The following is a 16499-nucleotide window of genomic DNA, read 5'->3' as shown; positions in this document are numbered from 1 at the left end:
ATTAAACTATAGAAAAAAGCTATGTACTGTAGTCTTGGTGCAGTGTTTGCTGGTTTGAGGTTATACAGAGATTCTGTGAAAACATTACAGTGGGAGCTGTAGTTCATCTATATTGTCAATTCCTAAAAATGTGCAGGAATGCAATCTTGAAAGAATTTAGGTCAGTGGTTTTCAACCAGGGGTACGTGTACCTCTGGGGGTACGCAGCGGTCTTCCAGGAGTACATCAGCTCATCTAGAATTTTGCCTAGTTTTACAATAGGCTACATAAAAAGCACCAGTGAAGTCAGTACAAACTAAAATTTCATACAGACAATGACATATTTATACTGCTCTGTATACTATACACTCAAATGTAAGTGTAATATTTATATTCCAATTGATTCTTTTTATAATTATATGGTAAAATGAGAGAGTAAGCAATTTTCCAGTAACAGTGTGCTGTGACACTTTTGTATTTTTATGTCTGATTTTGTAAGCAAGTAGTTTTTAAGTGATCTGAAACTTGGGGATACGGAAGACAAATCAGACTCCTGAAAGGGGTACTGTGGTCTGGAAAGGTTGAGAGCCACTGAATTAGGTCACACAAAATATGGCCTAAGGGTTTCTTCTTTCTGTTTTCCCCAGTGGAGCTCTGCAGCTGATGCAATAAAAAATGTTCTACATCAATAATTTTTAGAGTTTGTTTCCTGAAAATTTTATTTGGCTTATGGAAATAAACCAAGTTTTTAGTTCAATAAGGAAATTCCTTGACTTTCATTCTAGATCTGTTTACATAAATGTAGTGAAATTTCAGCACACATACAGGTGTACTCTAAGCATTAGCAGCATTCTATTGTTGTCACTATCATCATCCAATTCTTCCTCACATTATGCCAATTAAACCCAGATATTAGACTTGTGTAGACCTTGCTTTTCTACTGCAGGTTATAATCAGAATCTACATACATATAAAATAAGGACAGTTTAAAAGCTGATTTCCACATCCTACTTATAAAATAAGGGTAAGTTAAAAGGTGATTGCCCAAAGATAGCTACTTATCGCTCAGTGTTACTTCTTGCCAAACTCAGTGTGGTGTTCAATGGTCAAAAATGTGCCTTTCCCGGTTATAATGACACTAGACATTTGTGACTTTCTTTTATCCAAGATACTGTAAAAGAGATAAAGAATAAGGGTGTAGTCATTCCCCTTGATTCTAATGAGCAGCTGATTAACAGTATTGGGGGAGGAGGTTAAATTCCTCTCTCATTTACACATGTGCAAATCATTGACTTCTGTGGAGATGCATCAATATAACAGAGCGGTATTTGGCCCTATGTTTCCTGATATCTTGTATGTGATTGCCTTACAGATCTGTTTACTTAGGATATGATTAGAAATAAGATAAACATACTCTGGCCCTGATTTTGCAACCTCATACATATATACTGTATGGGTTGCAGAATCAGGAAGTAGATCTGGTTTTTGGTGATAACTATTACTTTTTATGTAGTGAGAGATTTATACTTTTGAGCAACTTTGATTCATTTTTGTAAAGCTAAGTTTGCTTAATTCTGCTGAGCTTTCTGGGGCTTCCAACCATAGTTAAATCTTCTCTCTTTCCACCACTCTCCCCTTCATTCTCTTCCCCTTTCCACCTTGTCATTGAGAGGCTTTTTTAGCACATTACAAACTGAGGACATCATAGACAAGGGGAAAAGCTGGATTACATTTGTTGTTCATTTTCCTTCATGGTCACTCTATTTTTTCTTTATATATTTTGAAGGATCTTGTGATTATGTTTTTACTTACACTGGAAGTTCTTTGGAGCAGGGATCATCTTTTTGTTATCTCTGTACAGTGTCTAGCACAGCAGGGCCCTAAGTCCCTGGCTAGGGCTTTAAATGTTACTCCACTACAAACAAATTAGAACTATAAGAAGTTCTGCAGGTGTTTTATTACTTTTATATTGCTGCTTTTGTATAGAAATAAAAACAGCTGTGAATGAATAGAAGTAGAACTACCACACTATGGGCAGATAATTTAAGGCAAAACATTTCAGATTTTGGGAGCTAAAGGTAGAGAGAGAGATTTACTTACAGGCACATGTACAATAAAAACTAAACCACATTTTGCAAGACAAAGCTAAATCAATGCAATGTTTACTGATCACCCTCAGCACCCATAGTTGCCAAGTTTATGATTGCTCCTTGACCGTCATTTTTTGAATTAGAATTAGAATGGAAACTTAGCACCAAATCAAGTGCATACAACAAAGCTAAGTAACCACATGACCATATGACTACATATTTTCACTTCCCCTTCTCCCTATTTTCCCCCATTGTTTGTTGCTTGCCGCTTCCTTTCTCATGTCAACATTTATACTGTACACTCTTTGGTACAAGGACTATCTATTTTATTTGTCAGTAAAGCAGCTAGCACATTGGATGTTTTATATATAATAATTATTATTCATGAAGCATCCTCTATAAATCAGCATTCAGTGAACCAGCCTTTTGGTGATATATGGAGAATTATTTACAGTTGCTCATCATGTTAACGGGAATTGAGAGAAGCTAGTATAGTTTATCCCTCCCTCTTTAAAATGACTTTCAAAGGTTTTCTTTAAAGGCCTCCATGCTACATCAGCCGCTTTTGCCCACTATTTCACAAATCCTCAACACTATTTTCTGAAGCAGTGCTTTCTATTAATCACTCCAGAGCCACTGTTTCCAGGGGTACCAATTCAGCACTGCATCAGCAGAATTGGGACAGAGGTCTTTAAACACAAGGCTGCCCTTATCATAAAACAAATTATAAGGTTAAACAGCCATCTGTGCTCTACTGGAGACGGACAGAGGGAGCATTCTGTGTAGTGTTGCTGTTCCATATCTTCCCAGGAGGTTGAGTGTACCCAAAGTGAAGCAGTGAAGAATAAGCATTTTGGGAAAAGTGTAAGCAGATCTTTCCTTTAAAAGCCCTCCCACTTAGATATTTTTCATTTTCCTCTTCCAAGCCATCTTTTAAACTAGACCATGGTACCACATATTTACAAAAACCTAACTGTTCATGGAAATGACTATTGTATTTTTTCTAATGTAAAGCTAGCTATAAGCCAAGCATATGTATGTTCAAAGATCATCAGTGTGCAAGAAGGCATGTTTTTAGTCACCAAAGAAGATTTTCTTGACAGCATTTTACTTTCATTCTTCATAATACCCTAAGAAAATGTAAACTGACAAATATTCAGACAGACTGTACACTACAGTGCTAGTTAGCTGTTTTCCTGGCTATTTGTAACAAATCTCTAGACTAGTCAAGGTTGACCTGGAGCATTCAGCCACAGCTCTCCCTTTCTCTCTTGTCTCCCCCACCTGTGAACGTATGTATAAATTAATACTCTGCTTCAGTCAACAGATTTAGGGTTCTCTGAGGCTCAGAGGTGGCAGGAATAGAAGCTGAGAACAATGAATCAGAAGTTAAAATTGTAAAATCAGTCGTAGTAATATTTACAGAGAATATAAAGTGGTCATATTCTGCTCTGTTATGTGTGGATGTGCTAAAGGTTGCATAGAAAGCCTCTGACCCCATGTCCTAAGGCTCTAGCACAGCAGTCTGTCAGGATACATGGCTAGAACTCAGTAGAGCTTGAGGTGGGGACTACCCTTCTATGCTAATTGGCCAGACCCCGAAGGAGACATGATTTAGACTCCCAGCTATTGCACTATACATCACATGCTAGCTGGGAGTGCACATTGCTCCTTTTTAAGGTCTGGCAGTATATAGCCCACCAAGCTCTCCCCATCATCCACTCTAAGTCATTCTACTCTGCTTCTGGAGGATGGCTCTGATAACCACCACACAGCTGGTACTACTTCACTTCCTGCCTTCCCAGAACATCTGCAGCAGCTAAGAACAGAAGTTAAACTGAAAAGCAAAGTTCAGATCAGATCTGATTTTTCCAAAGCTTGGGGTTGTTCAGATCCAGAGTTTGATTTTAGGCCAATCTCTAGACAAAATTATATACAATAAATATATTAAGTACAAGTGTGCCAGGAATATTGTGCTGCTAAGTCAGTGGGTCAGGTTTTGCTTGCTTTTACAACCATGCTACTCCTTAGACTTCAGTAAGGTAGTATAGATCTAAATATGGACAGAATTTGCCCCATTGTGTCATATATATGCCTTGTTCAAAAGAAAACCAATGGAGTTTTTTTTCTGTGCAAATTACATTCATTGGATGGGGAATTCAAATATGACTATAGAGGACTATGGGCTCGTGGATTATTCCAGTTCTACAAATGTGTAAAAAGTCTAAAATAGTAGTACTAGACGTCTTGTAATATACTTGCCAATAATCGAATATCCTTGATACAGTAAAGCAGAAACTCCATCCTTTATTCCTTCTCTGGTAAGTATACTCTATTATTGCTTTTTACAAAAAAGGAGGGAGGTAATGAGTTAACATTTTAGAAGAACAATACTATTAAAATAATGAGCAAAAAGAATAATACTATTGTTAACAAAATAAATACGAAAATTATGTTTGCTTACATAAAAACATTTTTCCTCTTAAAACATTGGAAAGTGTGTTAACAATAACATCATCTCTCAGAGGAAAATGTTAGCAATTTCTGATTGTATGTTTTTTATGTATGCCAGTTTTATTTATTTATTTATTTATTTTTATTTATTAGATTATACACAATTGCATTAGAGTACTGGAAACATTAAGTGTCTTAATAACATTACATTGGAGTCCCTATGGAAAAATTTTAGGAGCACAGTTTTAAAAACATATTATACAAAGTATCATACCATCACAAAAATGACAAAATAAGAAATTATTTTATATTGAGTAGCTAAGGAAATAATCACATAAAGGCCTGCATAAATATTCAGAGAAAAACATTTTTTCTGTGTTGCCACATTGTGTGTCTAATTCTGCTCTCTTTGGTCCAAATGCCTGACCTAAGGGGTGGGACCAATCTCTTGATAGATGTTGAGGGGACAAAGAGATGAAATCCTACATAAGGGCCATATTCTACTCTCTAGCTTTGTACAAAACTCCCATTCTTATCAATGGTAGCTCTGTTGTGGCTTGAGGTTATTATATGATTGGGCTGGGTCTACATATCTAGGACATAGAGACTATAATGAACATGTCATTTGGTCTTCTCCACAGAATGACGGGCTAGCCCAGCATCTAACGGTTCATTTCTAATGCCATCACTCACAGCCACAATCTAGTTCTCAGCTTTTCAAACTTAACAGAGAGGTTCTTATTGGCAGATCCAAAGTGACAGACAGTTCAGGAGCTGGCACTACCATCACAGGCCACCTATCTCAGCTCCTGCAGCAACTTTCATTAGCAGCTGGATAGCTTGAGTGGTTTTACTTCAGCTTGTGGTAGTAGCACCACACATAACTACTCACCATGGAATACAAGCATATTACTATTTAGCAAGATTACATATCAAGGTGCAGTCTCTTCAAACATTATTTCATACAGCCTGCTTCCTCTTCAGAAGTCTGAACTGCCACACAAACCAGTAGAAGTCAATTTCTTATGAACTCAGGGACTGACTCTTTTTTTGCATCTACAGCTTTTCTGCTAGAAGGGAGAGTCATGGATATAAAGATGATAATACTCCAATCATAAGGATCAGTCAAATCGTTCTTAGTGCTGCTAAATCTCCTGCATTCCTGCATATATTTGTGATAGCTTTTGGGAAAATTTTCTATCACAACTATATTGTATGAGGTGGTTCTTGGCAGATCTAAGATCTACACACTATGAATTTCGCCAGTGTCATGGGATATAAATTTAGTACAACTAAAATTTATCACTACCCCTTGTGTCGTGGGGAATGTTCTCCACATTACCTCTCTCTGAAAGTTACATTGTTAGTGGCTAATAAATCAATGTGGAGGGTGAATAAGTGAGATTCAGGTGTTCATGTCAAATCCCTTTTTCACAGTCCTCCTCAAAGACAAGGTGGTGTTGCAGTCCCATCTCAAATTTTTCCCCAAAGGGATTTCAGAATTTCACCTTAACCAGTATATTAATCGCCTCATTTTATTTCCAAAAATCTCATGACTTGCCTGGGGAAGCAAGATTGCACTAACTGAACATTTAGTGAACTTTGAACTAACTGGGCGGGGAAAAGCATTTTCAGCGATCTCCTTTGATGTAGTCATTGCTTTGGAGGGGTAGTCTGAAAGGAAAACCATCTCCAATCACTACTGTCCAAATAGATCAGATTCTGAATTCAGGCCCGCTAGAACCATACATAGGTCTATAACCAGATAGCATCAGACCTTATTCTATGAGAAGAAAGTCATCTGCTACAGCAGGTTTAAAAGCATGCCTATTTGTGTAAGGCTGCTATGAGGAGCTCAACTCTCAGTTTTAGTCAATATTATTCTCTCAGTACTGGTGCTGAAACAGATGCTTATTTGGAGATTTCAGTCTTTGTTGAACTAAGTGCTCCTCAGTCTTCTATCTGATCTGGTACAGCTGGTAAGTCCTCAAAGAGTGGGAACATAATCTCAAAGAAGAAATTAAAGTAACTCATCTATCACTGGCATTCTCAGTGTTTTCCCCTTTGCTTCTCCACAACTATTTACCTTCCTTCCAAGTTCTTTCAGAGAGAATTTTGCAAAGCAGAAATAACTGGGGTAGGACCAGTTTGAATCAAGGTTTCTTATAGCCTCAGACAAAAGAGGCAGTTCTGAATAAGATACATGTGTGCTGCCCATATGGTTACAGCTTTGAAAAGGTTTCAGCATCCACAGTACAAAAATGGTGCATCTGCAGAGGCAGTATACTAAGAGAAAGCCAATGACAAGTGAATAACCTTCTTCCGTCTTTCAGCTGCATCACATCTTCCATCGTAAATAAAGACTGCAGCATTATGATGTCATTTTTTTGTAAAGTTGGCTTACAACCAACAATTGACAACGTATACATACTTCATTTTTGTTTGAAAAGCTGCCACCAATTCAAATGGAAGCTTTCTCTTCTGAAAAATGCAAGTTCGTTAACTAGTTTTTGGTGAGCATTCATTTATTGTGACTCTGACTCTGTTGTTCATAAAACGAATGCAAATTCAATCCTTGGGAGGGTCACATGCTGCTAATCTTCATATACATTGGTTCAGGTGAAAAAAAATTAAAAGGAAACCATATACAGCTGACAAAGTTTGCCTCATTCTGTTTAAAAGAAATACCAGTATAAAGAATGAAATATTTTTTGCCTTAGAGGTCAGAGTTAAGATTATTGCTGTGGATTCGTAAGACGCTCATATTGCAACTGTCTGTAGTGTATATCTAGCTTGAAGATAAATAAGCAGACATAAGTTTCCAGAGCTGCCAGTCCTTTAACCTTCGTAATTACAAGCGTTCAAGCCACGTTCTGTACACACACAAAATGTCTTGGAGAATCTGCACATCCCTCCATAGCCATCTCCTTCCCTTTATTCAAACACCCTTACCTGTCCTAAAGTTTCCATTTAGGTCCATTTTTTTAAGGAACAGTAAAAGGGGATAAACTGGCAACTTTAAGCACACACAGCAGTTTCTTCATTTTTGTCACAGTAGCTCAGACTAGTGCTTATGGAACAATTTATTCCTTTGTTAACTTATTTTCATATGGTTGTATTATAATGACAATACTGGGCCCACTTCTCCTGTCAGTGAAAATCCAAATCTCTCATTGAAGTCAAAGGCTTTTGATCATGCAAGTTATGCAGGATTGGGCCCTTGAATGTTAAATTTGTTTTTGTAAAAGAAACGTTCAAACATGTTCCATAACAGATGGTGACAGGCATACTAATATATCCTAAAATTATATTAATATTAAGTCACAAATTACTGAACGTTACACTCATAAAGCCCTGGGACCCTGCTTCTATCAGCATTTTGAATAAATGAAGAAAGCTTTCCTAAAGGAGGAGGAGAAATATTATAAGGCATCTTTATGTTATGTATGAACTAACATGTTTTTTTTCAATATGAATTATTGTGTGATTATGTTTTATATTAAAATTGATGATCCTTAAAATATTTTGGACTTTCTGCTTTGTCACTTTATGTTACTTTATAAAACAAATGGTGCTTATTCCATGACTAAATTTGTTTATACATTGTTTTAATGAATTTTGCATTAATTGAGCTCCATTTGGAACAGAAGTTAGCATCAAATAATATGCAAATGTATTTTCAGCTCACGGCTAGCAAATCCACTCACAGTTTGCACACACAAACATTTTTTCCTAAAAACAAAGGATACTTTGTACAAGCTCAGTTATATCCAAAATAATTGGGAAAACATCTGATCTGTACAAATGATGCAACCTTTTTTGCACTTTAAGCACGATTTGTGACCTAATTTATTATTTTGCAACAGTAAACAGTGCATCAAGGCCACTGAGGTTTCTGCTTCATGCTTCTGTCCCCTGTAGTGCATGTTATTTATCTAAGATTATTTAACACTGCTTTGTTATGATATTGATCACAGTACAAACATGGGCAGACTTCAAAGTTAAAGTTCATTAGAGAAATGTAAGTACTTACAAAGATAAATAATTTCAGAAATATCTTTTTCCCCCTTATTGGTTGAATATGTTTGCTAATATCATTTGTCAGAAAATCTGTGATTTGGTTTTCATTTTAGTTTCTCAATTAAAAAAAAAAGGCTGAACTTAGAATGGATTGCATCTGATGTTGCTAATGTTTCCTGGAAATGGAAAACTGTGATAACAGCTGCTATCTTGGCTCATTTTCAAGATTTTTTTTTACCGCAGCAATTTACAAGTAGTTAAAACTATTTCCAATAGGCTTGCATCATTACTAAAAACATCCTAAGTCAGTCAAAGGTTTCCTTTCCAGTCAGATCACTTCTTCCATTCTTTCACCAAGTTGTTGACTATCAGAATTGTATTTAGAGAAACAATAAATGTTTATTCTAAAAATAAATATAAATGTATTAAGTAAACTAAAATCTAGCCACCTACAGGAGATAATACAAAATATACGTTCTTTCTGTGGTTAAAGCAAGAAAACTATGGTAAGAATTAGAAAGGTAAAGAAACCATACTAAGTAAATTTAGATCCAAAATAAAAATTTTGTTAAAATACATTTTACAAAACCTAAGATGAATAGAAAATGTTTCCTTGGGTGTGTGTGGTTTTGATTTTGATTTGGGTTTTTTTGTTTAATTCCAAACATATCTGTTTTTTCCTTGGATTTAAAGTTCCCCTGCAGTGTTTGCAACCAAACATTATGAAAGATAAATGATGGGTCTCTGTGGTGAAAAGTAAATTAGGCAACCAAGTTTTGCTTTTAGATATGCAACTATGGCTCCTGGTGAAGTCAGTGGGAGTTCTGTGCATATTCAAGGGCAGAATTTGGCCAATAATGTTGTGAAATACTTTCAACTTGAATAATTAAAGGTGTTTTGAACACAAGTAAAGCAGAACTTAAAAAAAATTAACATGTTGGTGTCCTTTTCATGATCTCATCAAAGTAATGATAAAGCCAATCATACTTTTTTTTTTAACCTTTACAGCTAAAATTTGTGCCTGATAATTTGATATATGCAGTAGTTTTCAAAAATATTCAGTTCATGGAGTGGAGACTACCGTCAGTATGTTAAAATAATTGTTTATTTCTGTCATGCATGAATATAGATAATGCTTCTTGATATGAGGTTTCTAAGGCATATTAAATGGATATTTAATATTTGTATTTGTAATACTAACTCTCTGAAACTTAAAAATGAACTGAAATGAAAAAAACTGGAAAACGAATAATACTAAAATCCCTTTTAATATCCTGAATCATGAAAAGAAACATGTCCAGACTCAAACCCATTTTAAAGCAAACTTCACATCCTCCTTCAGTCCCCTCCTTTCCCCAGACCTGAACTGAAGAGATCTGTGTTCTCCCTGCTACAGTACATGGCCTCACTAACACTTAGAGCAGTGTAAGGAATGCCACGCCTGCTCATCTTTGTGTTAGTGATTTCATCAACTAAAACAGGCCGTGACACACACAAAGCCTTTCAGTTCACCTTTGAGTATCAGAAAAACTGTTGTACTGAACTTAGGAGGCAGAGAACCTAATTTTTTGATCCAGGAAAGGAATAATTTTTTTTCTCCCCAATTCCAGTCTTCTAGCTCTGAAATCTTATTAGTGCTTCAATACGCATGTTCTATACAAGCAATAACATTTGCTCTTAGGACACAAGTTCTTGATGCACACAGAATCTGCCAGACATTTCACTTTGAAAACATGGTCTGACAAATGTGCTTTCTAACATTTCCTTCTTGTTGATTAATTCACTGTCGCAAGGGACAGCTTCATACAGAGGGTGAATCAGTTCCATGTTCACACATTGCATATGCAGCATTTTTGTGGCTGACAACATGAGCTCCATACACAAGCTAACAGTGAAATAAAGTTAATCTGGAGAAGGGTGTACTGTGACTGCTGTGATTTGGTAGCAATTTTTTCCAAGCACTCATCATTATTATGACTAGCTATTTAGCCTTAGGTGTGCTAAGGAAATCAGTCTGACTCTTCCATCTACTGCTGACAAGTACTGGGGTGGATATTGTCCTGTTAGGTTAATCATTAATGTATTTGTCTGAAAGATTTGCTAATTCCTATATCTATGTAGGATGGCTATTGTGGTACTTCGCAAGTGACTTCAATGCTGCAATATCCTTTTTGATATTGTCATTAGTAAGCTGTGTTTTGAAATTAAAGTGGACAATGACTGTCTTGAGGATATGAAAGTTGCACAGGTTGTGTGTTGTCTGATGAAAAAATTTTGTAATGATAGTCTGCACATCACTTGAGTCATCCCTTGCATACTATTTCCCTTATCATTGCCTGACCCTTTCAGGTACCTTTTAATCAAACCTCCAAGCCATCATTTATTGTAGGAAATATTTTACAAGTCTTATCCCAGTATTAAATGCTTCTACAAATTCTTCTGCACAGGATATAGCTGGGACACACGTCCTGCCCCCAACACAACTGAAGTGCATAGTCATCCTCACAGACATAATCCAGATCTCCTACTTTGTAATATATCACTGTTACTTCAATATTATGGGATTTTGAATGGATTTTTTAACAGACATATGAAAACTGTTTAAGATCATGGCCAGAATACAGATAGGATTAAAAATTACAGATAATAGATTTTAGCAAGCGATTAGAAAATCAGTAATTCCTTTACCTATCTGCCAAGACTTCAGTTCAGGGTTCAGGGCTTCCCCTGCAGCAGCTGATTAAAAACACAAATACCTTCAAGGGCTGCCAGAGATGTTGGCAATACAGTTCCCTTCATAGATGAAGTGGTACCATCAATCTCAGGCATTTTCTGTAAGATAAAAGCATATTTAACCAAAATACCATTTGATTTGTAATGTTTTCTTTTCCTTTCTTTCTTACTATTGCTGCTTGACAAGATATTTTCTGTAAATTAAAACTATCTGACTCAATACCATCTTGCTGTCTTCTACATGATGATATAATCCATTATTTCTAACATCATAGCCATTTCCATAGCAGTGAACGTTGATGTCACAAACATATTCTGAAATCACGAAAATAATCAGATATAGAGAGGTGATTTTTTTTAAAAGGGAGTTGTCGTCGTCATTATCATATCTTTTAGCTGAGAATACCTGTCTTTACAGACCATATTTTTATTCACAACGTTTTTCAAATAAATAAATTGTAAGAGCTGACAAGGGTTTTGCTAAAATGTTATATAACTGTAGCAGTTCTCTGGGATCAAAGTTCCACCATAAGGATGATTTTTCACGTAATCATTGTTCAGTTGATCTCTGCATATTTACAAGACTGCAAAACTTTTACCAGTTTTCTGTCTGTAAGAACTGCAGACACCCAGAATCCAGATCTGGCTTGGGGAGTCATTTAAGTCCCAACCTGGAAAAACATGATGCTTACATTTAAATATGTGAGCAGTCCCACTGAATTAATGTGCTTAAAACTAAGCATGGGGCTAAGTGCTTTGCTAGATTGGGGCCTTGCAGGTCTGACTCTAAAGAGCAGGCACTGAAGATACATAAGCAGTAAAACCCAGCCCACGCTTTCAGTGTGCCTTAGACCTGACCTAAAAGGAACCATTGTCTCTAGCAGGCAGAAGCTGTTTGTGTCCTTGATAATTCTATCCTTGACCCGTCTGCTAAGACTGTCAACAAAATGGCCAGATAGTATTATTTGAGATGCTGAATTTTATGATGTAGACACTTGTTCACTAATAACTGGAATGAGGCCACCAGCTAATTTCACATGGACCACCAAACAGCCATCAGATAGTAGCCACTCCCAGTCACTGTGTATCCTGGCTGGACTCGAGCCCATTGATAATTCCCTAAGCCATTCAGTGCCATTGCCAAATTCTTTTTGATACACGTTTTGGAGAATATTCATGCTGAGAGAGTCACCTGTTTAGAGATTTTAGAGTGCTGTTTTGAGGCAAATTGTAGTACATTTTTTCCCCTTTAAATCTCTCTCAAAATCTCTGGGAGCAGGATTATTCATCACTGTTTTGCATTTTTTAAATTTTTGTGCAGAAGTTTACACTGAGATCTTTACATTAGCTAATATGCCATTTATGCATAAATACGCATTACAGCCAGTTCTCAATCTGCTCCATATAAGAGAGGGCTGCAACAATTGTTGTTCTATCTAAGGGCTAGAATAATTTGTCCTCTTGACATTGACTTAATTTAACACATTTTTCAGGGAGCAGAAGTTGATTAAGTGGTGTGTTGTGCTCCAAATATATCTCTTAGGCCAAGTGACACCCTCTCTCTGAGCTCCACTATCTGAAACACTGTAGGCATGTGGATCTGGTGTTTAGCATGGAACAATCTCACTGAGGATTTCATACCACAACAGACTGAGCTGAAGTCACTTTTCAGAGAGATATATATATAGCATTTATATATCTGGCAATTTAATTTTGCCCTAAATAAGCGATGCTATGAAATGAAGCAGTAGTGGTCTTAAGTTGTTGTTGGCTATTTATGAGAATCTCCAGAATCAAAACCTGTGGATGTTAATAACATTTGTATTTTGTATTTTTACATCCAGAATAGCACCTAGATATTAAGATAATGGGCACATTAGAAATATATTTAGGCCACATTGACAACTTCAATGGGAGCAGGATGGATGGATGACTGGATAGACAGAATTTCATATATTTACATCCTGCAACATTGTATATCACAGGATAAAGATTGCAGTGAGGTTATTATGATTGACGAGCAATTCTATTTAGCTATGTCATGTTTTCTGAAAGCTACAAGGGAAACTCTAACATAATGTTTGTGTTTTGTTTTTATTAACCAGTTAATTCAGGAGATGGTATTGACTACAGCCAGCAGAAGCGTGAAAATATTGGAGATTTGATTCAAGAGACACTGGAAGCCTTTGAGCGTTATGGTGGAGAAGACGCTTATATAAACATTAAATACATGGTTCCTACCTATCAGTCGTGCTTGTTAAACTGACAAATAGGACAGTTGTGTCAACAGGGATGATTCCATTTGTGTTCTCAACGGCTATATCCAATTCTGTATAATATCTTGTTATTCATGCTCTCTTTCTCTACAGCTGCTAAAGTAGTGGCTTCTGGACCATTAGACTGCTAGCACTATTGTGAACAAGTCTTTCCAATACATAAATAGTGCCTGTTCCTTAGATTACAATGGTATACTGTGCTTATTTGTTCTGGTAAAGAATTACTTCTTTATAACAGAGCTGACTGGAGCAGGAGTCAGAGTTAAACCTTCAGTTGTGTAGACAATAAAGCTATAATTTTCATACGCAATTCAGCAATTGCTGTTCTGTGTCTACTTGCCTTGGGGGTGATGTCAGGGGTTGTAACAAAAGAAGAGTTTATGCTGGCTGTGTAATAGGTGTTTGTCATGGAAAAGAAACACCAGTTCAGCAGTGCCTCTCCTGTGGCTGTGCCAAATAATGGGCTCTGACATACAATAAAACTATTGAATGTATGTACCAATTACAAGTAGGAAACTTTATACAGCCCACTATAAAGCTCTGTGACAAAATTAATTAATGTTTCTTCCTCACTCATGATATGGGTTTCCAGGTATTTGCCTTTTTATGCAGTTTGGGTTCTTATTTAGGAAAATATAACATGTGAGAGTAGTTTGTTGTTTTTTTTTTTTATTCAAATTTATCAAATGGGGTAAGGCAAATATGTATTATATCAGTCCCAACACAAAGTGCTGTACTAGCCAAACCTTGCACAGTTGTTTATGTAAAAAGGACACTGGTATTTTTCATAGTTCTTAAAATATTTTTGAATAACCTCTTGTAAGTTTCCTCACTAAATAAATTGTCACCCTTGCATCCCGATAGCAGGTTGTTATTGTAGCCTGGCATGTAAGTGAGGCTTTTGGAATTGATTTTGTTATATATATATATATATATATAAGATAAATTACTTGAACTTCAGTGTTGCTACATCCACTCATTCCAAAATCATGAGGTTGTTTTTGTTTTTTATTATTATAAATGTTGGGCTCATTGTGTTTGGCTTCTAGTTGCTGATCTTTTAAGATGCGCCGGGGGTCACATTTTCAAGCTTTTCTCTGCAAACATGAGGGCTAGAAACTTACTTTTTTAATGAAAGCTGAGCTTCTCATGAACCTGGGCGATTGGGCTTTGAGGAAAAACATCAACTATTACTAATTCACTATAAAATTGTGAAAGTTGGAAACACAGGAATTTTGAAAATTAGACCATTTTGGAAAATCATTTTAGTAAGGTAAATCAATTTGTAGGGCTGCCAACCCTGACAAATGTCCCTTTAAGCATGACAAGCAGTGTGTTTCTGGGCAATTATAGCATAACTCAGAGTGCTTTATAAAGCACAAGACCAAAGGCCAAGTGATTTAAAGCACTTAAGTAATGGTATGACCTTCAAATACACTGCCTAGTTGTTTTACTGCTATCAAGAGATGGAATTTATACATACAAATTATGGAAAATTGAGCTCCTGCATTCACCAGTTCATATAGATGCAGTCACTGACATACAGAGAGCCTAGTGACAATTTCTAATTGAATATAATTATAAAACATTCCTGGCCAGATCCTCAGCTGGTGTAAATAAACACAGCCTCACTGAGGTCAGTTGAGCTACATGGATTTATACCAGGGCTATGTCAACAGTAGAGTTTTTTTGCCTCAAGTTTATTGCCAATTAACTCAAAGGAGGTAACATTTGTAAAGGCTGGTGTGGATAATAGGCTGCATGGTAAATCACAGCCCCTTTGTTTCCTGAAACAAACATTTGGGGAGTGTCCAAATTGCCTTTGCAACCCTGTGAACTAACTCAAGTTAATTGGCAATCAATTAACTCAAGGTAAAAAAATGACTAATGTAGAAAAGATCCAGGTGTGGCTCTTCACTTACCTACCTCTCTGAAACAAAGCTATGCTCCTTTATCTTCCTTTCACAAGGGTGGACTGGACAATTCCTTTATCGTTAGACTTGATCTAAGAACCATGGGATGGATGATATCTCTATATGTAGAGAAAATACTGAAACTGAACAGGCTTTTGAGCTCTCAAGAACTTGTGTTTTAATGGTACCAAAAGGGCCTCAACTCCTAGGGTTGGAGTAAAGCACTGTTGACCCATGGCTATGGCCCCCAACTCCAGGAATCATGTGATCACAGCTTTCATTTTTTTTTTAAAAAGGTAAGTTTCTAGTTTTCATGCTTGTGGAGATAAGGTTGGAAATGTGACCTGTGCAGAGCCTACTGAAATCATAATTCCGATAGGTAAACTGCTCTATGTATCTCAGAGGCTGTAAATAACCAGACCCATTACTCTGGCTCTCCTGCCACCCCTTTCTGCCCCCCAATATGCTTTCTGCATGTGGCAGGAGAAGAGGACTGCAGTGTATTTCATCCAAGCGGATACTCAGTTGCTGGGGAAAATGCTGTAGGCCTGTCCCCATAACCTCTGCCTCTCCTGTGGGTAGGGGCATCTGGATTCCTGTCCTGGGGGGAAAGCCAGGATCCCAGGTCTCTGCCATTCTGGAACACGCCCTGAATGGATTCCATGCTTTGTGAGGTTCTTTGGTGGTTTAAATGTCTCAGTGCTGGGCTGTTTCTGTGCTTCCAGAGAATGAAAAACAAACTGTAAATGTAAACCTGAAATTAACTCTGTTCTGAATGTCCCCTTATAGGGCTAATTTGATTTAGCATGTAATCCTACTGCTACTTAGGGATTGTCTACACTAGCACTTGTTTCTCAGGGGTGTGGAAGAAACACCTCCTGAGCCATGTAAATTTTGCCAGCATAAGTGTTTGTGTGGATAGCGCTGTCGGTGGGAGACTCTCTCCTGCTGACATAACTACCGCCGCTCATTAAGGTGGTTTTATTATGTCGGTGGGAGAGCTCTTGCCCATTAACATAGCGCGGCTACAAAAG

The 16499-nt window shown here is 36.9% G+C and overlaps 1 protein-coding gene across 3 annotated transcripts in view; it reads left to right on the top strand.

The window, feature by feature from the left end:
- The window catches only part of PACRG (parkin coregulated), a 420318-nt gene extending 406456 nt beyond the window's left edge, over positions 1-13862 (top strand). For all 3 annotated transcript variants that reach the window (XM_067560803.1, XM_067560801.1, XM_067560802.1), the window contains one exon: positions 13382-13862. In XM_067560803.1, the coding sequence (XP_067416904.1) occupies positions 13382-13542 (161 nt within the window). In that variant the 3' untranslated portion in view covers positions 13543-13862. The remainder of the gene's footprint in view (positions 1-13381) is intronic.
- Positions 13863-16499: the final 2637 nt, after the last annotated feature.

Source organism: Emydura macquarii, unplaced genomic scaffold (assembly GCF_026122565.2).
Source record: "Emydura macquarii macquarii isolate MOO-44397 ecotype Brisbane River unplaced genomic scaffold, CSIRO-AGI_Emac_v2 contig_2308, whole genome shotgun sequence".
Classification (NCBI taxonomy): Eukaryota; Metazoa; Chordata; order Testudines; family Chelidae; genus Emydura; species Emydura macquarii.
Note: the sequence above shows the minus strand (reverse complement) of the source record. Positions and strands in the feature narration are given on the sequence as shown.